The sequence below is a fragment of the Erinaceus europaeus genome, chromosome 9, assembly GCF_950295315.1.
Source record: "Erinaceus europaeus chromosome 9, mEriEur2.1, whole genome shotgun sequence".
Lineage (NCBI taxonomy): Eukaryota > Metazoa > Chordata > Mammalia > Eulipotyphla > Erinaceidae > Erinaceus > Erinaceus europaeus.
Window position 1 is genome coordinate 15,815,822 of NC_080170.1, and position 24,540 is coordinate 15,840,361.

The window sequence follows — 24,540 nt, forward strand, 5'->3', positions numbered from 1 at the left end:
TCCTTCCATGCCCCCCATAACTTCACTGGGCCCCCACCTGCATGGAGAGCCAGGCCTCCCTTTCCCTCTGCCCCCAGACTCCAACTGAACCCCCAGGCCCCCAGCACACATGTCACTCCAGCTGGCCCAAAGTGCCATGACCAGTCTTCTCCTAGCCACATGCCCCCAGGCAGGTTCAGCACCCTGATATCTTCTCTCAGGCTCCCTACACCCCCAAACTCATGTGCAGACTAAGAGTGCTATTTCCAGCCCTCCCCACACACCCCAGACACGCACCTTTTGTACCCCTCTCTCTGCATACATTCCCTGATGCCAACACCAGAGGTTCCCCAGACCAGGCTCCCCATCTGGGTGACTCCCAGGTCCCCTTCTCTGGGCCCCATAGTATGTGCGGTGAAGGTATGTCCAGTTCAGGACTGGGTGAGTGACCCACATTAGAAGATGCCACAGGGCAGAGGGCTGGGCAGTCCCTCTCTCCCTGCCCCATCCTGTCCCTGTTTCTCTCTCTCTCTCTCTGTCTCTCTCTGTCTCTGTCTCTGTTTCTCTCTCCCTCTTTGTGTCTATAGCTGTCTTTTCCTTTCTTGCTTTCCTCTCTCTGTCTCTACCTCTTTCTTTCCATACCCCATGGATGGTGGTAATAGTATCTAACCTATAATTGTGGTGAAACTGATACCTTCCCACCCACCCCCCAGTGTTGCAGGATATTGGGGGTGCTGAGAGCAGCGTTGCCCTACACAGAAGCCACCACCACTTTGGCATGTGGCCATGTCAGAAACAGTCACAAGTAGAATCTCACAGTTGAGAGAACTTGCTTTTTATAGTCAGCAAATTGTGACTTCCTCATGGGAACCCTTGAAGGACCCTCCCCCTTTTTGTGGAGCATAGAGCTAGAGAAAAGCCCCCTTCCCCGCACAGCAGGCTAGTGCTTGCCATCACCTAGTCACCCAGGACTGTCTGGGTCCTGGGTGTAGCCCTCCATCCAGGCTGACTGACGCTCAATTTCCTTGGGCTCCTTGTCTTTCTTGGATGATTTTTTTCCTCTCCTTTGTATAAACCAGCTAGAGTCCTTTGTTGCTGGAGGACAGAATGAGTAAATGGGCGAGGCTATAAAACTCTAGTCTCCAGGCACTCTAGTCTCCAGGCTGCGGGCTGCCTGAGGTGCCCAGCCCGGGGCAGGGCCAGGTCAGGGAGAGCAGGGGTTCTGCTCAGAGATGGGCAGCAGGCAGAGAAGAGAGAGGAACAGGTGCCTGGGAATTCTGGCAGTGAGATGGTGTTGCAGTAGCTTTTTGTGTATTTTATCCCAGTGAATTGGACACACCAAAAGCCAAAACCCAAGCTACTCTCTGGCTAGTCACCCTGCATCAGCCAGCAAACCTGATACCCACCCAGCAGCCCTCTGCATCCCACAGGGAGAACGTCCATATGGTCCACTACCTGAGCCCCAGCACTTGACTTTTGTATTAAAAAGATGCAGACTTTTGCATTTGCCCCTTGAAAGCATGGTGACAGGGTGAGATTAGTCAGGAGACTCCGCTGCTGTTTGGTGTTAGAAAGCCAATAGGAGATAGAGGTGGGCTCTAGAGAAGGCTGGGGACAGAGGCAAAAGCTGGGTGGGTGGATAAGGGATGGCTTTTGGCATTGGGTAAGGGGATGTCTGCTGAGTCTGAGGGTGGCATTAAGAATGGAGCCTGGGACCAGGGAGATAGCTCAACTGGCAGAACATTTACTTCTATGCCTGAGATCCCAGGTTCAATCCTTAGCACTGCATGTGCCGGAGTAGTGCTCTACTTGTCTCCACCCACTCACCTCCCTGTCTGTCTCTGTTTCTATGTGAGAAATCTCTCTCATATGCAATAAATATATCTATTTTTAAAGGTAATGATGGGCTGTCCAGCCTTGAAGGGTAGAAACTAACCGAGGGAAAAGACTATCTCAAGAGTTGGAGGGGTGGGGACCTGTGGTTCCCTTTCTTCCCCATTGATCACAGCACAAGTTCCACCAGGCACAGCTGGGAGGATGGGGTGCTCCAGTGGCCCCTGCAGATGTACACTGTCAGTATGTCAGGTTCCTCAACCCCACCCTGCAAACCTCACTTCCTTAGCAAACCCCACTTCTGCATCCTGCACCTAGCAGGCTCTACCTCCCCTCCCCCAATCGCCTTGAGCTTGCCTTTGCATTCACATCAAGGGGCTGTGAAATTCCATGATGGGGGGGGGGGTTTCTTTCCTTGATTCTCACCCTGCATCCTCATTCTCACACATACACCTCCTGCACCCTGCAGCTGCACCTGAAGTTTAGCAGGGATGCCCCCAAGCTGGGGGGACTTGAGGGCACAAAGGGGGTCTTCACAAACTGCCTCCACAGAGTTCTAAGTGTCCACTGACATATGGGCAGCACTGCCTTGGTCTCTCCCACCCTTAACCACCCTAGACTCTGTAGTGACACCCCAAGGTGTCTCCCACTTTGGTGCTTCCACATTCCTTCCCAACAGAACGTGCCGCTGCCGCCCAGGGAAGCAGGCAAGTGCGTGGCTGCGGGCACCAGAGCCTCTGCCCACCTGCTGGGACTTGTTCAAATATGTGTCAGTAATCCTGGCCCAGCCGGTGGGGCAGGAGGAGGCGCAAGGGGCTGTGTTGGGGGGGGGGGGCGCTCAGCAGGCAGAGTGCAGCCAGGGGCAGGGAAGGGGTGGTCCTGAGACCCTCTCCCTTCGTATGAGCCCTCCCCCTCCTCATCAGCCCTGCCAGTGAGGAAGGGACTTCAGCTCCAGCTCCAGCAGAGGGAGAGGGTCTCCCTGGTGACCTAGAGGGAGAGATCCAGATCCAAGGGAGAGGCAGAGCAGCACCCTGAGGTGGCCCCGGTCCCCTGAGGCAAAGCAGCGCCCTGAGGTGCCCTGGTCCCCTGTGGCTCCTGGGCTGTCAGCCCACTGGCCTGCTAACCCCCCTCCATTGTTGCAAACTTGATTCTCCCCCAAGAGAAAAGATCTTATCTCAGATGACAACCAGTTTGAGGGCAAGAAAAGGTGCTCCAGAGGCAATGTGAGTGGGGGGGAGAGACTCCAAAGGGCTTTGAGCATGGGAGCTCCCCGCTCACACACACACACACACACACACACACACACACACACACACACACACCTCCTCATTGCCCCTGGGGTCTCTCATGAAGGATGGGAAGGCATTGACCCCTAGCCATCAGAAGACACCTCTCACAGATCAGAAGCAGGAAGATGGGATGTGAGGAGCCTTTTCAGGTTTTCAAGAGCAGCCAACTTGGAAGAGGGGGGCACAGAGAAGACCCTGGAGGAGGGGGGCACAGAGAAGACCCTGGAGGAGGTGACCCTGGAAGACCTATGTGGGTGAACCACAGCCATCTACTGCTTTCCATTCCCCTGGGGACCTGAGTAAGAGGGTCCCACCAGGGCAGAAATGGCTCCACAGTGCCCCAGGCTTCAATCACCCTGTCTCAACTCCCCCTACGCCCCCCAGAACCCCTGCTGTGAGGTTCCTCCCCCACCCCCAAAGAAAAATTGCAGGGTGCTGGAGGAAAAGGTTCCCTGGGGGGTTGGGGGGGGTGCTATGCTCCTGAACTTGTAGACAGAGAGCTCTGGAGAGGGTGCGCTGTCAGCCTGCTCTGCTTTGGGTCCCTGCCCAGGGATTCAGGGACAAATGTCAAGCTCACACTTTGTCTCTGCCTTTCCATGCTCCCCAGTCATGGCGAAGGCCACCAGCCTGAGCCTCCCTCCTTGCAGGCCATAGCCAGCACCTCTGAGCTTCCCCTGAAGGCAGTCTGGCCGGGTGCCCGGCCTTTCCACAGGCCTCCTCCACTGAGTGAGCAGGGGAGGGAGGGAGGAAGCAAGGAAAGAAAACCATTAGTGTCTGTGGCCACAGTGTAGCTCACGTGGCCTCAGCCACAGGCTGCCTCCAGGAAGTTAGGAGGGGGGTCGGGGTCGGGGGGGAGATCTTCCAAAACTGTTCTGGATGGAACACAAATTGTTCCTGGAAAACTAACAGTAGTAGCATGTGTGAAGTTATGAGGTTTGGGGTCCGGAGGCTGGAAGGTGGCTCCCCTGGTAGAGCACACACATTACTATGCCTGAGGAGCTGGGTTTGAGTTTCCGGCTGCCACACAGAAGTGCCTGCAGAGGGGAAGCTTTGTGGACAATGGTGGAGTGATGCTTGGGTGTCTCTCCTCCTCACTCTCTCAACTTTTACCAAAAAAAAAAAAAAAAAAAAAGAGCAGAGGAGATAGTATAATGCCATGCAAAGAAACTCTCATGCCTGAGGTTCTAATATCCCAAGTTCAAACCACCACCACCACCCTAAGCCAAAGCTGAGTACTCTAGAAAAAGAAAAAGAAAAAAAGAAAAGAAAGAAAGAGGGGCAAGTGGTGGCGCACCTGGTTGAATGTACATGTTACAGTGCATAAGGACCCAGATTGGAGCCGTTGGTCCCCACCTACAAGGGGAAAGCTTTGTGAGTGGTGAAGCAGTGTTGCAGGTGTCTCTCTGTCTCTCCCTTCCCCCTTAATTTCTGACTGTCTCTGCCTAATAAATAAATATTTACAAAACCTTAAAAAAAAAAAAGAAGTGGGGTCATGTGGTAGCATTCCTGGCTGAGCACATATATTATAGTGTGTAAGGACCCGCGTTCAAGCATCTGGACTCCACCTGTAGGGGGAAAGCTTTGTGAGTGATGAAACAGTACTGCAAGTGTCTCTCTGTCTCTCTCCCACTCTACCTCCCTCTTCCCTCTCAATTTCTGGCTGTCTCTATCCAATAAATAAAGATAATAAAAAATTGAAATAAAATAAAACTACAGGTTCTTCCTCTTAACAACCAAATGCAAACATTTTCCCCATAGTGGGTTTCTCATTTCCTCCCTATTTCCCATTGTCATAAAAATATCAGGCAGATATTATAAACTTTTTTTTTATTTCCCTTTACCTACCTAGGCCTCTCCTTCCTGTGTCTCTAGGCAGCTTTCTTGGAGGTGGTGGCACTTTGTTGTGTGGGGACATGTGACCACCAATACCTGGCCCCTGGCCCCTGACCCTGCCACTGGGGCACTGCTTGAAGGGGGGGGGGGGCATGTCTCTTCCTGCTGAGAACAGGGTGAGGCTTAGAATGATGAGTAGCTCCAGATCTTGGTAGTGGGGTCCATTCTGTTGGGGATACTCTGATTTTGAGGGGCCCTAAGACATTGGGTTTGATAGTCTGCAGAGGGGATTGAAATCCTCTCTCCCCAGCCAGGTGCTAAAGGTGGAGAGCTGGCTCTTACTGGGTCACCTTCCTGCACTTTGGGGTTGGCAGCCAGGGAGAGGAGCGCGTTCCTCAGGAGATGAATCACAGCAGCCAGGTGCAAGGAGAAGACATGGGTGCGGTGAAGCAGACTGGCCTCTCTCCACCAGCCAGGCAGGGCCCTTGTGTCCCTGTGGGTGCCCGGGCCTCTTGAGCATGACCTCTGGGGACAGTGGCATTCCCTCTTCTGCCCAGCTGGGACCAAGGAACAATTCTGCCTGGACCTCAGCCTTCTGGGCTTCCAACTGACCATCTTCCAGGTTGGCCACTTATAGAAGCACCCAAATTGAAGTGGGAGCTCATCATGCCCCAGAGAGATAGCACACAGGAAAATGAAGGAGGAGGGGAGTTGAGTGGCTGAGTATGGGCTCCCCAGTATTGTGTTCACTGGATCAAAGCCAGGCACCTCCATTCCCTCTTTGTGTGACCTTCATTCCAATCCCTCTGTGCTGTGTGCATCCCTAAAAAGGGGACTGGAGGTGCAACCTGAAAGCCGAGACAACCAAGTGACAACTGGAACTTTGTCATCACTGGCTCAGGGACACTGGGCCGGAGGATAGTGGATGAGTGACCAGCCTTGAGCACACAGAGTGAGGGCAAGTCCTGCCCACTCCTGAGCCTGACTCATGATGACACCCAGCTCCACCCACCCCTGCATCTGTAACAAGACCACATTCTCAGGCAGCAGTGTTGGAAGTTTCTGAAAGCCTCGGATTCCCAGAAACAGAAATCAGAGAAACCCCCAACAGCCAGACTGTAGCATTTAGACTTGGAAGCCTGAGGAGGCCCTTGCTAACAAGGAATCTCTGAGGTCCCAGCACAAGGAGCCGAAGCACCCTCGGCAACCAGGATCCACGGTCCCCAGTGGGAACCAGAACATGTGTCAGAATCTCCTGCAGGGCTCATGGGAACTGGCCTGACCTGTGCCCAGTGTGTGTTCAGCAGGTCAGGGGAGGTCCCCCTGAGGACCCAGGTCTCAAAGAGGTGAAAAGCAGGAAGCAAAGCCGCCATGATAGAAACCAGACCGTTTGGGGCCAGGAGTCCTGAGGTGTCCTGGGACTGACTGACTGTGCCTTTAGTGGTGATTGCATGGTCTCACTCACTGTGGTGGGCTGACTGTATGTCCCCACCTCCCAGTCCCCTGCAGTAGGGCCTTTGGGACATATGAGGTCAAAGAGGTGGGGGCCCCTACAGTAGGATTAGTATCCTTGTTGAACTACACCATTGTAAACAAGGAAGAGAGCCTTCACCAGGAATAGAATCTGCTCTACCCTGGCCTACAACTCACAGCTACCAGAACTGTGAGAAACCCATGTCTGTGGTCAAGTCTGCCCTATCTCTGCTCTTTGTTTTGTTTTTCTAATTATATCTATCTATCTATCTATCTATCTATCTATCTATATATATATTTTTTTTAATTTTTATTTTTCCCCTTTTGTTGGCCTTGTTTATTGTTGTTGTTGTTATTACTGTTGTTGATGTTGGATATCACAGAGAGAAATCAAGAGAGGAGGGGAAGACAGAGAAGGGGAGAGAAAGATAGACACCTGCAGACCTGCTTCACTGCCTGTGAAGCAAACCTCCTGCAGGTGGGGAGCCGGGGACTCAAATCGGGATCCTGATGCCGGTCCGTGCGCTTTCTGTCATGTGCACTTAACCTGCTGCACCACCACCCGGCTACCTCTAATTACATTTTTAACAGTTTGGTCAGCCTTTTTTTTTTTTCCTTAAAAAAAATCACTTTGGGGGCCGGGTGGTGGCGCACATGTTACAGTGCACAAGGATCTGATTCAAGTCCCCAGTCTCCACCAGCAGGGGGAAAGAAAGCTTCATGAGTGGTGAAGCAGTACTACAGGTGTTTTTCTGTCTCTTTCCCTCTCTATATATTTTTTTAATTTTGTGTATTAACTTTATTTATTTATTTATTGGATAGCGATAGCCAGAAATAAAGAGGGAAGGGGGAGATACAGAGGGAAAGAGACAGTGAGACACCTGCAGCCCTGCTTTATCACAAGCAAAGTTTTTCCCTTGCAGGTGAGAACTGGGGGCTCAAACCTGGGTCCTTGTGAATTATAACGTGTGCTCAACCAGGTGAGCCACCACCCAGCTAACCCCCTCTTTGCCTCTCTATCTCCCCTTTCTTCTCAATTTCTGGATATCTCTATCCAATAAATAAATTAATTAAAAAATATAATAATTTTTAAGTCACTTTAATGGCCTGAGGAGTGGCACAGTGGCTAGAATGCTGGAGTCCTACGTTTCATCCTTCGCTTATATATGCCAGAGTCAGGCTCTGGTTCTCCTGTCTCTTCTCCTGTCACTAATAAGCAAATAAATATATTTAACCACTATTGAGGGAATGCTGATTTGCAAGACTGGTGTCACTGGTGTCACAGGGGTACAGTTTCCTATCTCCCCAAGACAGGTGTCAGCATACCTCACCCACCACCAAATTGTCATTTCCCTCCACTGCAGGGCGCTGAGTCCCCAGCATTCTCACACACACACACACACACACACACACACACACACACACACACACACACACACCTTAAACATTTTTTTAATCATCTCTATTTATTGGATAGAGACAGCCAGAAGTCGAGAGGGAAGAGGGTGATAGAGAAACAGAGAGACACCTGCAGCCCTGCTTCACCACTTGCAAAGCTTTCTCCCTATAGGTAGGGACTGAAGGCTTGAAGCCAGGTCCTTGCGCACTGTAACATGTGCACTCAACCAGGTGTGCCCCCACCTGGCCCCTCACACACACTTTTTAAAAAATACATATATATGTTTTTTTAGTTTTAATGAGAGAGAGTGTGATGGGGGAAGGGAGACACACACAGAGAGAAAGAGGAGGGAGAAAGAGCAGAGCACTACTCAACTGTGGCTTATGGTAGTGCTGAGGATCAAACCTGGGACCTCAGAGCCTCAGACATGAAAGCCACTTGCATAACCATTATACTGTCTGCCCAGCCTGCACACACCCCTTTTTTCTCCCCGCTTTTGAGTTCTCAGAGATGCTGAAATGGACTATAGGGTTTTTTTTTTCAAATATTTATTTACTCCCTTTTGTTGCCCTTGTTTTTTATTGTTGTAGTTATTATTGTTGTTGTCATCATTGTTGGTATATGTGCTGCCGAAGCAAGCATAATGTTGTCGTCGTTGTTGGATAGGACAGAGAGAAATAGAGAGAGATGGGGGAAGACAGAGAGGGGGAGAGAGAGACACCTGCTTCACCACTTGTGAAGCGACTCCCCTCCAGGTGGGGAGCCAGGGCTCGAACCCAGATCCTTACGCCAGTCCTTGTGCTTTGCGCCACCTGCACTTAGCCCTCTGCGCTACCGCCTGACTCCCTGGATTGTAGCTTATTAACATGTATCCTTGTGTTGTCCCTTGTTTTGTTGCTTAAATCACACCTATGAGTGTGATCTTCCAGTCTTCATCCTTCTCCTTCTGGCTATTTTCCTGTCGCATGACCCGTCCCCAACCCCTCCAGTACCATTCATGTTGTTGCAAAAGAGAAACTGGTATTTGGAATAGCAGACACTACTCTGTTGATGCTGGTATTTGATTAATTTTAAGGGCACCGTCTATATAGGGGAGGGGAGAACTTGGGAAGCCAACACACTGGAACCCTGCCCTGAGAAATGAAGGCAGAAGGCGTCTAAAGGTCACTGAGCCCACTGGTAGAAGTGGCCATGGTTTAGACCTTTGAGTTGCGCCAGCCTTCCGTTTGGAGTCAAGCAGCTGAGCAGGTGGGCAGAGCTGGCATGAATGGGCAAGGTGGGGTCACCCTTAGTCACCCTCAGGAACAGACTGTGACTTCTAACATCTCCAAGTGCTGCAGGAAGTCTGTGGTTTGTCTGCTCCCTGTCCACAGTCTGTCAAGGTCAAAGTGTTGGGCCTGCAGCTGGGAAAGCTGTGATTTTAACTTCACCCAGTGGTCAAATTCAAGTCCTCTGGAGGGTAACCTAGACTCTGTCTTTGGACTGGGCACTGAGGCCAGTTTGTGACTTCAAATTGTGGCCCATCATCTCAGAACCAGTACTAGCTCTAGACCCCTATCCTCCCAGCCCTGGCCTCTAATTTCTCTACTGGTGAGAAGTGCTGCTTTAAAGTCACATGGTGGGGCTGGGGTGGTAGTGGAAATAACATAATGGTTATGCGAAAAGATTCTAACACCTGAGCCACCAAAGGTACCAGGTTCAATCCCCCACACCACTATAAGCCAGAGCTGAGCAGTGCTCTGGTAAATAAACAAACAAACAAATAAACAAATAACTATAAAGACACATGTGTGGTTCTCTAATTCAGGCTGGTGACCTTCTGCCTGGGGTTTTTAGATGTGGAAAATGTGGACCTTGTGGTGGTGAGGTAGGGAAGGGTCCCCACCAAATCCAGGAATCAAGCGTCAAGGCGGGAAGGTGAAGCCACTGCCCGCCTGTCTGCCTGCAGTCGGACTTTGCCTCCTGCTGGGGAACGGAGGCAGCAGCCGGCAGCAGCATCTGCGGTTTCTGAGAAATGTCACAGAGGAAACATACTTTCATATCAGATAACAGTTGGTGCCAAGGTGGGACTGCCAGGGTGTCCGGTCGGCTCAATAAAGGTGTATACTCCTTGCCCCTGCCGGGTGGCGTTTATTACCCCTGCTTCCTGATAGTTGCTGCTTTCTCACCAAAGGCACTGGACCCCCCCAACTCACATCTTCCATAACCAGCACATTCATGGGGACGGAGAGGCCAACCCTATGCACAGCTGCCCGCCAACCATTGTCCCCAGATGGCATGAGACCCACATGCTTTTGCATCTTGCCTTGGAGGCTGAGAACCCAGAATGTTCTCCTGGAAGGGCGTGGAGGAAGCGACAGCAGTGACTTTCCAGGCATGAAGAGAAGGGACATCTAGCTATTCCTTCAGTGGAAGATAGGGGTGCCCGTGCTGGGAGAAGGGGAGAGGTACAGATCAAGCTTGGTTGAGACGTAATGGACATAGCGTTTGTAAATTTAAGGTGTTGGGTGGGTCACCGTGGCTTGTTACACGTGTGTGTTATAAAATAACCATGAGCATGCCAGTTGACACCAGTTTAGTTGTTTGTTTGTTTGTTTTTTCTTTAGCAGGGCTGGGTGGTGGTGCAGCCAGCTGAGTACATATTTTACCATGTGCAAGGACTCAGGTTCAAGCCCCTGCTCCCCTTCTGCAGGGGAGGAAACTTCACAAGTAGTGAAGTGCCTGCAAGTGTCTTATCTTTCTTCTGCTCTATCTTCTCTCAATTTCTATCTGTCCTATGAGATAAAAATAGAAGGGGCTGGGTGGTGGCACACCTGGTTGACTGCATATGTTATAATGCACAAGGATCTAGGTTCAAGCCCCAGATCCCCATCTTCAGAAGGGAGAGGGGAAGCTTCACAAGAGGTGAAGCAGTGCTGCAGGTGTCTTTCTCTTCTCCTCTCTCTCCCTCCACTTTTCAATTTTTGTGTCTGACCAAAATAAATAAATAAAATATTCTTAAAAATAGTTAAAATATAAATTATACTTAGATTTTTTTATTTTCACTTTTTCTTCTTCTTTTTTCAGTGGAACTGAGATCTCACTGCTCAGGGCCACTTTCTCATTTTGAGAGAAAGAAAAAGAGACCACAGCATTGGTATATCCTCTGTTCCCATAGCAATTCCATGAAGTGCCATGCCTTTGGCAATAAAAGCACCCTAACATTGAGCCATCTCTCCAGCAATCATCATCACTGTCATCATTGTTTGCTGCCAGCACTTCCGTGAGGCTTTGCATGGTCTCTCTTTTTATGTCCTCCACATAGAGGGTGAGAGGCAGAAAGAGTGAGAATAGGAGGGGGGGAACACTGCAACATTGTTTGACCACTTGTGGCATTCCCCCCCCCCCCAGCAGATGCTCTCATGTGGTGGCCAGGGGCTGGCACCCAAGGCCTTCTGCAGGGCAAAGTGTGCATTCTACCTGGTGAGCATCCCACACTACCACTCCACCATCGTTGTCCTCATCATCATTATTACTGTTATTTTCCCAGAGCACTGCTTAGCTCTAGCTTATGATGGTGCTAGGGATTGAACCGGTGACCTTTGATGCCTCAGGCATGAGAAAATTTTTTTTGTTTGTTTTTCATAGCCATTTTGTGATCTTCCCAGCACCCCCATGTTATTTATGACCCAGTTCATCCTTCAAGGACAAAGCTTGGAGGTCCAATGAGCCCCTGTGGTCTCTCCCATACCAGCCCCTAGTTCATCGACCCTTCTTGGGCAGTATGTGCATAGCCAGACCTCTCAACCACCCAGATCTCCTGCAGAGAAGACTTTCTGAAGCAATTCAAGGGACTGAGAGACTGTGGGGACTGGGGGTGGAGGGGAACTTAGCTGGGGTTAGTGGAGGTTGAAACAGCTGGAGTGATGGCTGAGCTGGCAGTTGGCCTTCTGTACCCAAGCCTGGCTACCCCAGAGGTGACGAGCTGGGACCTGCCTAGGAGGAGAGATGGGAGGGGAAGCTGACTCAGCACCCCTGGAGCAAAGCTAGGGAGAAGCTGTGACTTAGGAGCCCCACTCTCGCTACCTCAAGCCTTCTGAGTGAAATGGGCATGGGGGGGGGGGGGTTGAGAATTGAATCCTAGTAGAAGGTTCATCACTTTGGGACTGACACAGAGACACCCGCACCTCTTCATTCTGCTAAGCTAAGCTAAGTGACCCCTTTCTTCCCTGCTTGTTCTGTCAAGGAAATAAGCACATTGAACCAGCAAAGAGCAACCACCTCTGGGTGCATTTGCCTTCTAGTGGGTGGCCACTATGGTCTCTCTCCTGCTGCATCCAGACAGCGGGCAGCACAGGAGAAAGAGGTGACCTTCAAGCTTCAGGAGCCAGCTCCCCAGAAACACCCTAAAACCAGAGCTTGATAGTCAAAATTTTCTTTTCTTTTCTTTCTTTCTTTCTTTTTTTTTTTTTTTTGCCTCCAGGGTTGTTGCTGGGGCTTGGTGCCTGCACTACGAATCTTCTGCTCCTAGAGGGCATTTATTTTTCCCGTCTTGTTGCCCTTGTTATTGCCGTTATTGTTATTGTTTTCATTGGTGATGTTGTTGGTTAGGACAGAGAGAAATTGAGAGAGAAAGGGAGACAGAAAGGGGGAGAGAAAGATAGACAACTGCAGACCTGCTTCACCGCTTGTGAAGCAACCTCCCTGTAGGTGGGGAGCTGGGGCCTCGAACTCGGATCCTTACGCCAAGCTTTGTGCTTGGCACCATGTGTGCTTAACCTGCTGTGCCACTGCCCGAGCCCTGATAGTCAAACTTTTTGCCCATGGTTCTATCAAGGAAATGTTTAAACATTTGAAGCAGCAGAACTTGGATGACTCGCACTCACAAGGCTGTTGGCCTTGTCCACTGCCTGCCCAGCTTGTGTCCCTCAGATGACCTTGGTCCTCTTGGCCTTGACACTTCATGAATGGGGTCCTACATTGGTTTCCCAAGTCGTGGTCCCTCAAGATAGCTCACCTGGACAGTGTACCTGCTTTGTCACACACATGCCCTGTGTTCCAGTGCACTGGAGGACGAGTTGGTGCTACAGTGTCCTCCCCTCTCTGATTCTCTGTTCCTGTCATCCACAAGTATAAGGAAGGAGTGGGGTGAAGTAGCCTGGTTTGAGTCCAGGCATCTCCTGGGCATTTGGAGGTACCCAGGCTGAAAACCACTCACCTGGCCCCTGGCTCAGATGGCCTGGCAACCCCATCTTCCAAGCCATTCTTGAGGCTCACCCCCACCTCCCATACTGACCATTCCAGGTAACATCCTGCTGGTACCAAGTGGGCAGGGCATGTGCAGCCTTGTAGAGGGTGCAGAGCCCATAAACCTGCTTCTCCTAGTGGAGGTTAGAGGTGGGGACGTGTGGTATCACTGAGTAAGATACAGAGGAGGAAACGAGATTAGGTGGGAGCTTACCTAGTCTAGAGCCACTCACACAGTTGAGGACAGCGTGGACCAGTGTCCTTGAGAGTGTGGAAGCAGCAGTCACCAGCTGGGGGGAGGGTGTGTGTTTACTGGGATGGTCACTGGGGTGGGTGAAATGGGGCATCTCAAAGGGTGGGGGTGTAGACAGCAAGTTAGGGGGAGTTGGACAGAAGAGGGTGCTTTTTTCTTTATTTATTAATTGGCTAGGATAGGGAGTGTAGAGAACTAGAACATCATTCCAACACATACAATGCTGGGGACTGAACTCAGGACCTTGTGTTGGAGAATCCACTGTACCATCTCCTGGGCCACTGAGATCCCCTTTAAGGAAAATAGGGCTAAGGGACAGTGGGAGGGGTTGTTCTATGTTTTACAGGCAGGAGGGCCCCTGAACAGGTGTCAGCAGGCTGGGCCCCAGCTCTAAGAGCCATCTGAATTTCGTAAAGTGAACTTGACTCTTTAGAGATGACGGGGAGGAGATGCACTGGCAGGGGGGGCTTCATAGGGTGGCATCGGTTGAGGAGGAGACCAGCCTAGGGGACAAGAGGTGCCCCTGCCGGTTATCTCTGCTCCTCCCCATGCCCAAGACACTACTTTCCTGGCCTAGAAGTGTTTCTCTGCCCAGTGAGCGTACTGGAGGACATTGGCTGCTAACCTTGGCCCACACATTCTGCCGTTTCTACCTGTCCGTTCTAGCTAGTGGGCAAGCAGAGCACAGGGTTTAAGCAGTGGCAAAGGAGGTGCAGGTGTTAGGATTCTCCCTCACAGGGAAGCCCCTGCAGTGGTGTAAATGAAAAAGAGCCTTTGGGGGAAAATTTGAGACTTGTGGGGGCAAAGGACAGCGAGTGCCCCCCCCCTTGGTAGAGGATCAGATACCTGGGCATGGACATATGAAGTGTCTGGGACACTGGGAGTGTGGTCCAGAGACATTAGGATCCCCCAGAATTAGACATGGGGGTGGGGGAACACCTGAAAGATGCTTGGCTCCACTGGGTTATCTGGCTACAAAGTGGTGAGAACACTCTTTGGAGAAAGAAGGTTTGAAGTCTTGAGATGCACTTGACTGAGAGGATGGAGGGCGGCAGGGGACAGGCAAAGGCTCACTCAGGAAGGGTGGCAGATACGCTGCATGCAAGGGCTCAGCTGGGCAGGTGTGGACAGAAAGGGAGTCCAGCTGCAGGATGGAACAGGGGAGCTTCCCCCTCCCCCATGGCTCCCATCTAAACTGCAAAAGCTTCCCAGGCACCCCCTGAGGGGCTTCAGGGGAGGGAGGGCATTGTGCTGAGAGCAGGGTACAGAGAGAGACAGTGGGTCCCCGGGCAGGCCAGGCTGGTCTTGGCTGTAGGTGGCAGAGTTCTCGGAGTAGGGCTGAACTCCGGCAGTACTGTGCCGAGATGAAGAAAGGTAAGTGCTTGTTCAGTACTGACGGGTGTGGGCTCAGTGCTTCAAGGCAAGGCGGCCTTTGAAGCCCTGGGAGTGAAGACAGGTTCTAATTTGTGTCTCCAGAGGGCAGAGCTGATAAGTCCTCTTTCCCTCATCTCCCCGGGCCATGGCAGGTCTATGCGTGGCCCTCTGGCTTGAAGAAGCTCCGTGTCTTACTCTCCAGAGGACCTGGCCACTCCTGCTGTGAAACAGCTGTTGCCACAGTCAAGGGACACAGAGGTCTTGTCTGCGGTCACACCTAGATGTGTGGAGTCCACCTCACCCACTCTAGATGGCACTGTTGTATCCACCAACTCCAAGAACATCCTCTGTTCCACCGCCTACATGGGTGTCCTCCATGAGAATGACACCTGTGTCTGTCCCCACACAGATGTGTCCTGTGGGTCTCACTCTGCCTGGAAGCAGTGGTGGGGCAGCTGCTCCTCCTCTGCCACTCATCCATGGGTGCCGCCTGCTTGTACACACTGGGTTGCACCTAGACCTTTGTGCTCATGACCACAGCCTGTGACCTTTTTTTTTTTTTAATTGGGAAGATTAATGGTTTGCAGCCAACAGTAAATTTAGTTGTTCATGCATGTGTGAAATTTCTCAGTTTTCTGCAAAACACTCTCACTCCCTCTTAGGTCCTCTTCCCCCATCATGCAAGAGGACCTGAAAGCAACCCACCCTCTACCAGAGTCCTTTACTTTGCTGCAATGCACCAAACCCAGTCTAAGTGCTGCTTTGTGCTTCCCTTTCTGTTCTTATTTCTCAACTTCTGTCTTTGAGCGAGATCATCCCATATTTATCCTTTTCATTCTGGCTGATCTCACTTAACATGGTTCCTTTAAGTTCCATCCAAGATGAGGTGAAGAAGGTGAATTCACCATTTTTAATAGCTGAGTAATATACATATTATATTATATTATCCAGGTTTTGGCTATTATAAATCATGTTGCTGTGAACATAGGTATACACAGATATTTTTGGATAGGCACATCTGGTTCCTTAGGATATATCCCCAGGAGAGGAATTATTGGATCATAAGGAAGGTCCATTTCTAGCCTTCTGAGAGTTCTCCAAACTGCTCTCCATAGGAGTTGGACCAATTTACATTCCTACCAGCCAGGCAAGAGGGTTCTTTTGCCCCCACAACCTCTCCAACATTTGTTGTCGCTATCGTTTCTGATGTACGACATTCTCACTGGGGTAAAGTGATATCTCATTGTTGTCTTTATTTGCATTTCTCTGACAATCAGTGACTTAGAGCATGTTTTCATATGTCTGTTGGCATTTTGGATCTCTTCTTCAGTCAATATTTTCATATTTTCTGTTCATATTTTCTCCCCAGTTTTGAATGGGTTTTTTGTTTTGTTTTGTTTTTGTTTTTTGCTGAGTTTGTATATTTCAGTTATTGGCTTTCTGTCTGGAGACACAGGTCAGATATGTGTTGGATGAGCCACTTTCCCAGAACCTCAAGGGTTGCATACTCTGCCCCAGCAGGTTGCCTTGTGCTTACATCCTGTATTTGGTCTCAGATCTGCCATCATGAGGAGGGTGTGTCCCATACAGGAATGCACTGGTGCCCAAAAGGAAAAGTCAGGGGGTGGGGAAAAAGGCTTGATGGGTGTGTGTGTGTGTGGGGGGGGTAACAGACAGTGGTTCACCTGGCAGAACACATGTGTCACCATGCACAAGGAATTGGGTTCAAGCTCCCAGTCCCCATATGCAGGAGGGATGCTCCACAGATAGTGGGGCAGTGGGGCAGTCTTTCACTTTCTGTCTCTCACCATCTGTCAAAAAGAAAAGGGAGGGGGTCGGGCTGTAGCACAGCAGGTTAAGCACACATGGCACGAAGTGCAAGGAACAGCATAAGGATCCCAGTTTGATCCCCTGGCTCCCCACCTGCAGAGGGGTTACTTCACGAGCAGTGAAGCAGGTCTGCAGTTGTCTATCTTTCTCTCCCCCTCTCTGTCTTCCCCTCCTCTCTCCATTTCACTCTGTCCTATCCAACAATGACAGCAATAACAACAACAATAATAATCACAACAACAATTAAAAAAAAAAAGGGCAAACAAAGGGAAGAAAAAATAGCCTCCAGGAGCAGTGGATTCACGGTGCAGACACTGTGCTCCAGCAATAACCCCCCTGGAGGCAAAATAAAAGGTGGGGGAAAAGGAAAAGTGGTCACCAAGAATGGTGAAGTTCTGCAGGCACCAAGCCCCAGCAATAACCTTGGTGGTAAAGCAGGAAGGAAGGAAGGAAGGAAGGAAGGAAGGAAGGAAGGAAGGAAGGAAGGGTCTGGGGGTGGGGATGGAAGATCGCTCACCAGGTAGGATGCACACCTCACCATGCTCAGTGACCTAGGATTAAGCCCCCAGCCAGTACATGGAGGCATCTGCATCAGGGAAGCTTCATGGGTGGTTGAACAGTACCATGGCATCTTTCCTTCTCTCTCTGTCCTCTCCCTCTCTAACTCTCATTCTGTCTCTCAAATCTTTCTAAAAAGGGTGGTGCAAAAAGGACCCAGGTTCTAGCCCCACCTCTTCCCAACCTGCTGGGAGGACACTTCATGAGCAGTGAAGCAGCTCTTCAAGTGTCTGTCTTTCTCCCTTTCTACTCCTGTTCCCTTTTAATTGTTCTCTGTCCTATCAAATAAAATAGAAAGAAGAAGAAAAAAAAAGGGGGGGAGGGAATAATGGTCACCAGGAGCAGTGGATTTACAGTGCAGGTGCCAAGCCCTAGTGATAACCCTTGTGGCAATGAAAAGTAATAAATAAATAAGTATTGTACATCTAGAGTGGTAGAATAATGCAGGCATAAAGCTTCAGTGTTGACCTTCCTGGTAAGATAAAGGAAAGAAAGGATTGTGGGTCTTTCTGGAAAGCCTGACTAGAGGCCCAGCTCCTGCCTTTGTTTGGTGGTGGTGGTGGTGGTGGTGGTGATGGGGGGGGAGGGGACTGGCCAGTATAGCTCCCCCACTAACCAGGCTTCCTCCTCCTCCCTGCCAGGTCCCTGGCCATCGGACCCCAGTACTCATCCCTGGGCACACAGCCCATCCTCTGTGCCAGCATCCCTGGCCTAGTGCCCAAGCAGCTGCGCTTCTGCCGGAACTACGTGGAGATCATGCCCAGTGTGGCCGAAGGCATCAAGGTCAGCATCCAGGAGTGCCAGCACCAGTTCCGTGGCCGCCGCTGGAACTGCACCACCATCAATGACAGCCTGGCCATCTTTGGCCCCGTGCTAGACAAAGGTAGTGTCCCAGCTGCCCCTGCCCAAGGGGTGGACACAAGCATTTTGTTTCACCTATGCTCAGATGCAGGGTCAGGACCTCTGCAGGTGGATGGGCTGCACCTGCTCCAAACATCAGGGCAGTTCAAGTGGATCCCTACCCATAGCTCAAGAAAGACATAGGATCAGGAAGACAGTGCCTGGTGTCAGCGATTAACCAGGATAGAGTCTGCAGTCAAGCTTTTAGGTGGGGCTGAGAGAAAAAGAAATACAAAGTGGGGATGAGGGGCGGTACAGTAACTCACAGAAGCTGTCCAGGGTCCTGGAGTCAGAAGCTGGTTCAGGAAAGGACAGGAAAAGCAGGAGGACTGGGTGTTGGTTAACTGTTACTCAGAGCAAATCTCACAAAGGTATCACAGTTCAAACCATAGTGATCATGTATTGTATGCTCCAGTGTCTTCGGGGTCAGCAGTCTGTGGACTGCTGTTGCTGTCATGCAAATATCAATGAGTGACCTGAGCTCCCTCACAATATGATTGATGGCCAAGAGCGGGTGAAGAGGGAGTCAGGGCATGGGAAGGGCGGCTCCTTTCACTGAGCTTCATGTTTTCAAGATTCACCTACAGGATAAGCAAGTTTCAAGACTCCATTTCCTTTTTATGGCTAAATCGTATTCCATTCACATATCCTTTGAGAGATGCCTGTCTCTTTCTACCCTTTGGCAAGTGTGGATACCACATGAATATATTTATAAAAACTTTTGTTTAGATGCATGTTGTCAGATCTATGGTCTAGGGGACAAGGGATGGTATCTATTCCTGTTAGTGGACTTGCTAAATCCTGGGTTATTCAATCTTTTGTTTCTTGAGGAACCACCAAATTGTTTTCCCTAATGGTTGCATCATTTTGCATTCCTACCAACTAAACAAGGTGGGGTGGGGGTAGGGCCGGTGGCTTGGACAGGTGGCACTGTCTATGGCACAACATTCCATCTTGCCTGAAGCACTGGAGGTCCAAGGTTCAGTTCCTGGTACCATTATTAACCAGAACTGGACAGGGCTCTGATCAAAACAAACAAACTTAAAAAGATAGCAAAAAAGCTCACCTGGACAGTTTGCCTGCTTTGTCATGCATACAACCCAGGTTCCAGCCCAGTTCCCACCACACTTGGGAGAAGCTTCAGTGCTGTGATGTCTTTCTTTGTCTCCCTCTGTCTGTGTTCCTTCCTTCCTCCCTCCCTCCCTTCCTTCCTTCCTTCCTTCCTTCCTTCCTTCCTTCCTTTTAAATTATCTTTATTTATCTATTGGATAGAGACAGAAAAAAATTTAGAAGGAAGCGGGAGATAGAGAGCAAGAGAGACTGAGAGACACCTGCAGCCCTGCTTCACCTGGCAAAGCTTTCCCCCTGCAGGTGGGGACCAGGGGCTTGAACCTAGGTCCTTGCACATTGTATCAGGTGCAGTGCTCAACCAGGCGCACCACCACCTGGCCCCATTGTTTCTGTCTTTCTAACTGAAAACAGACATGTTGGAATGGTGAAGCTCCAACAAGAAATGAAAGACATGACCCCCTCACTGATACTTGCTACTCGCTGTCTTTTTTTTTTTTTTCCTTGCCGCCTCAGTGGATGTGACACAGTCCCACAGCTGGTTTTGATGTGCATTTCTTTGTGCCTAGTGCTGTCAAGTATCTATTTGTGGGCATACTGGATATCAGTATGTCTTCTCTGGAGAAATGTCTATTCAAGTCCTCTGTCCGGTCTTTAGTTGGACTGTTTGTCTTTTTGTGGATGAACTATAAAAGTTTTCTTTTTTAAAAAAAAAATCTTATTTATTTTTATATTTTATTTATTAGATAGAGACAGATATATTGAGAAGGAAAGTGGAGATAGAGAAGAAGAGAGAAAAAAACTGTATCAGTTTCACTGCTTATGAAAGTTTCCCCTCTGGATGTGGGAACTGGGGTGGGGGTGGGGCTTGAACCCAGGTCCTTGCACATTGTAACATATGCACTCAACCGGGTGTGTCACCACCCAGCCCCATGCTATGAAGCTTTTCTATGTATATTCCAGGCATTCAGAGGTGTACAGATTGCAAATATTTTCTACCAATATTGAGCAGTATCCTTGCCAAACCACACCCTCCTCAGTATTCCTGAATAAAAAACGCTAGGACTTTTAGTGACTGCACTGGCAGACCAATTGCGAGAGTATTACCGACATGACAGTATTAAGTCTTCTTGTCCGTGAATACAGGATTTCTTTCCACCTATGGAGATTTTTTAAAAACTATTTTCAATGGTATTGTGTAGTTAATCAGCTTACAAGTCTTGTTCCATTTTGGTAGATTTATTCCCAAGTAGTTTATTCATTATGGGTGCTTTTGTTTGCTTCACCTTGTTTTTGTATTATCCATTGCTGGTGTGTACCAAGACTTGATGCTTAGTCTTAATTTTCTGTTGTGTGTGTTGGGGCTAATAAGGTTTATTGTCTGTTCCTTTGGGGGGATGGCAGGGGGATTGGTGCCTAGATGGGCTTCTCAGAGAAGGTGGCACCTAGCTGGATCTGGAAATGTTTTTCTCTAGTTTTGTTTTTTGAAACATATACTGTTTCAAAAGAGCTGTCTGGGCACTGTACACATTTTGGGTTTAATACACAACACAAATCGAATCCTAGCACTGATTTGATGAGTTGACATCATGACTGCTCTGTTTTACAAAGGAGGAAACTGAGGTACAGTGGAGGTGACTGAAGATCAGTGAGAATTCCTGAGGGGATTTTTCTGAGGGCTGGGCCTAAGGAGTTGACAAGTCATTGGCTTTTGGATTGGAGCCCCTGGAATCCCAGCTGCTCCTCTGCACCCCCTGATTTCCTCAAAGATTGTGGGAGGAGAGTGAGTTTAGGCTCCAGTGAATCTCTGGGACCCTCCCCCATGTCTAGCTCCCTCTGCCCCCCCACCCCTTGTTCAACAATCTCATCCTCCTCCTTTTCCTGAGACTTGAAAACAGTTTCAACCCCCCCCACCACCACCACCACTTGGTTTAAATGGGAAAGGGAAGAGCCCCATTCTGCCTCCTCCCACCCACCCACCCCCTCGCCCCCTGACCAACACGGGGCTGAGAAATGGCCGGATTCATTGTGGCCAAGAATTGAAAGGCCCAGGAGGAAGGAGCCTGCCAGGTGCCCCAGAGAGAGGCCAGGCTCCGAGGCCATTGTGGAGGCCCCTGCCTGCCCGCCGGGGCTCGCTCACAGTAATCAATCTGATTGGATTAGGGTCAGGGTGACCCTAATCGTGTCAGAGGTCACCCAGGCTTTGTGGTGGGGTCCACAGGGCGCCCGGCCACCCCTGCTGAGGCGGCCTCGTTGAACAGAGCTTAATGTTGCCCAGCCTGCCGGCAGAGGCAAGAAGGCCAGGCCCTGTGTGTATGTGTGTGCAAGCGTGTGTGTGCATAAGTGTGGGGGCAAGCACATGTTCTCACATGCACTTCCAACTCCTCGAATCTTCCAGCTGAGGGTTGGGTCAGCCAGGTGGACCCTCCTTCCCCTCCCCTTCCCCCAGGTTGTAGGGTTTGGGGACAGAAGCAGTCTGGAAGAAGACATGCCCTCTCTTTTGCTACTGAAGCTAGGAGAAAGCATTTGAGGAATTTTGAGTGCATGGTGGCAGGCAGCCCCATATAGCTTATCTGTCCCACTGGACAAGGCCTGGAAACCTGGAGGGCCTGTTCAGCCCCACGGAGCTGGCCAGTGCCCCCTCTTGACCTCTGACAAGGTTGAAGATACACAGACACTGTATCTCAGTCCTACTTCAAGCAGCCAGGATGTCCAGTGGCCCATGAGCCTTGAATGCCAGGTAACCCTGTCACTGGGGCAGTATGGTAGATGGCACTGGCTCAGAGAATCCAGGCAGTACTTGAACTTTTGGGGAACTGGGCTCCAAAGCTGGGAGAGCATTCCCACTGAGAGAAGTGAAAGGTGTAGTAAGGGCTAGGTTTGGGGGGGAGTGAGGTAGGTCTTAGAACCCCTCCCTGGGTGCTGCAACCCCCCCTATGGCACAGTGAATGGGCAGGGCCTGGTCCCTGGCATAGACACTGCCCTGGGCTGTGACACCTCCATAGTAGTCAAGATATTTGAGGAGGTGCCCACCAGCTTCTAGTCCTGCACTCGAAGGACTGGAGGACACAGGGATTGTCCCTCTGTGCCCAGGGCTGGGGCCTGCAGAAGTGGAGTCTGCACTGGACCTCAGTCAGGGCCAGGTCCTGATCCACCCCCAGCCCCTGGGGGACCCCAGGCAGGGCCTGTGGCTGCTACATAATCTCAAGAACTCCACATGTTCTGGGTTAATCCCTGAAGAGGTGTGCACCACGCCTGCCAGTCTTCTCTCTTTTTTTCTTGGGGGGGGGGGTTTCCATGCTAGGGGGAGAAGGCGAAGGCCAGCAGAGCCCCTTCCAGCAGCCCGGCTCCAGGGGGTGGTCTGCCTGCTCCCTGGGTGTCCGGACTGCAGGCACGGGGCTGGGGCAGGCAGGCCAGGATGGCACAAGCCGCGGGTGGTGGGGGGGGGCGGGGGCGGAAAGGAAGAAGGGAGCCCTTGAAGAGGGAAGGAACCGCCGGGTCCCAGATCCAGGTTGCGACCCCTGACCCCCCCCCCCATTGGAAAGTGTTTCGGTTCACGGTGGTGGCAAGTGGGGGGCTCCCCCCACCGGCTCCGGCGGCCTCCCCTGTATATCATTAACTCCCCGCGGTGGGAGGGGGCTGCGGGGCCAGGAGAGACCCGGGCGACGCCCCGCCGCGCGCGGCTCGGAACACAATATCCCGGCGAGGACGACAAGATTAAGCACAAGAGAAAAGTGCAAATGCTGCGGGCGATTCACACGCCCTGGGAGGGTTGCGCCAGCGGTGAATAGCTCGGTCCCCTCGCGCTGCCGGCCCCTCGGCCGCGCATACCTCCCGGTTGCTATGACTGGCTTGCTATGGCCTAATCGCCGACGAGGGGGAAATTCATATAAAATATCGCGGCCCATTGTGGGCCTAACGCGGCGTGACAGTGGCGCACAAAGACAGATTCATTAGCCGCAGCAGGTAATCAGGACGCCGGCCGCGCCGCAGGCCGGGCGGTGTCAGGGGCCGCGGCCGCCGTGGGGCGCGGGCTGCATTCCGCTCTCAGGTGGCTGCGGGCCTTTGTGCGCGGGCTGCGGCCCCTGGATTACCACATGCCAGCCCCCGCGCCCTCCCCGCGCCCTCCCCGCGCGCCTGGCTGGCCAGCAAGGTGGCTGCGTGGGAGGGGCGCCAGGCGCCAGCCACTCCACTGGCCGCCGCTCCATCTGTCTGGCTGGTCACCCTGCGGTGTCAGGGCATCAGTGCTCGAGCAGGGGGCTGGGGGGGGGGGGGGAAGAGGTACCAAGCCGGGGAATTTTCTGGAAAGGCCTCCAGAGGCCTTAACAAGCCAGGGGCCAGATGCCGGGCATGTGTTGATCTCTGTGCCAGTGCACTCTTGCTTGCCTGGTTTGTTTGTTTTGTCTTCTTGGGGAGGGGAGGGACTAATGGTTTACAGTAAATACAGTTGTTGGTACATGTGTAAAATTTCTCAGTTTTCTGCAAAGCACTCTGACCCCCAGCTTAGGTCCCCTCCCCACCTCCTGCAGCAGGACCTGCAAACTCCCCTCCTCCCCCAGAGTCCTTACTCTGGTGCGATATACCAACTCCAGTCCAAGTGCTGCTTTGTCTTTCCCCTTTCTGTTCTTACCTCTCAACTTCTGTCCATGAATGAGACCATTTGATATTCATCCTTCTTTTTCTGGCTGATCTCACTTACCACAATTCCTTCAAGTTCCATCCAAGATGAGTTGAAGAAGGTGAATTCATTGTTCTTAATAGCTGAGTAGTATTCCATTGTGTATATAGACCACAACTTTCTCAGCAGCTCATCTGTTGTTGGACACCTAGGTTGCTTCCAGGTTTTAGCTATTAAGGGTTTTTGTTTGTTTTGTTGTTGTTGTTTTTGCCCTTGCTTCTCTGTGTCTCTCAGTGGGGCTGCTGTGGTTGGGGGTGGGGGTGGAGGGCTCCTCATAGGCAGGAGAGGCTGCACCCCTGGTTGAGCTCCCTTTGCCAGTGTGTGGGCACCCCAAGTTCAGTGTCTTGGGAACACTCTCACCCTTGCTGAGTCCCCTCCTGGCCAGTAGCCAGACACCTGAGTCCCAGAGGTCCAGAGATAGACAGGCCAGGCTAGAGAGGGGTAGCCCATTGGGGGGGGGGGATTCAGAAAGCTCCCCATTTTAGTACTCTCCACATCCCTAGGGACAGGTGTTCATAATGAGTCCCTCCCTCTCCCAGAAGGGTCCCCTCCTAGGGGTCCCCCTCTCATAAATGTGCTGGGTGTGGGAGGGGACTGAGTCCCAGTCCAGGCACACATCTGAGTCATCTGGGGGCCCTTTACAAATAAAAAGGGAACCATACAGCCAGAAGTCCCAGGAGCTGTAACTCAAATTGGTCAGCAATGGTATTTGAACCAAAGTCCTCTTGTAGGAACTATAGTAGAGAGGGGTAGATAGCATACTAGTTATGCAAAGAGACTCTCATGCCTGGGGGTTTGTAGTCCCAGGTTCAATCCCTTGCACCACTACCATAAGCCAGAGCTGATC

The 24,540-nt window shown here is 51.2% G+C and overlaps 2 protein-coding genes across 2 annotated transcripts in view; both read left to right on the forward strand.

Moving 5' to 3' along the window:
- ARF1 (ADP ribosylation factor 1) overlaps nucleotides 1-24,540 on the forward strand; it is a 442,994-nt gene that overhangs the window by 368,494 nt on the left and 49,960 nt on the right. The window lies entirely within an intron of this gene.
- Nucleotides 1-24,540, forward strand: part of WNT3A (Wnt family member 3A) — a 41,993-nt gene that overhangs the window by 3,513 nt on the left and 13,940 nt on the right. Inside the window, exon 2 of the mRNA XM_007535071.2 lies at nucleotides 17,689-17,930. Within this exon, the coding sequence (XP_007535133.1) occupies nucleotides 17,689-17,930 (242 nt within the window). The remainder of the gene's footprint in view (nucleotides 1-17,688; nucleotides 17,931-24,540) is intronic.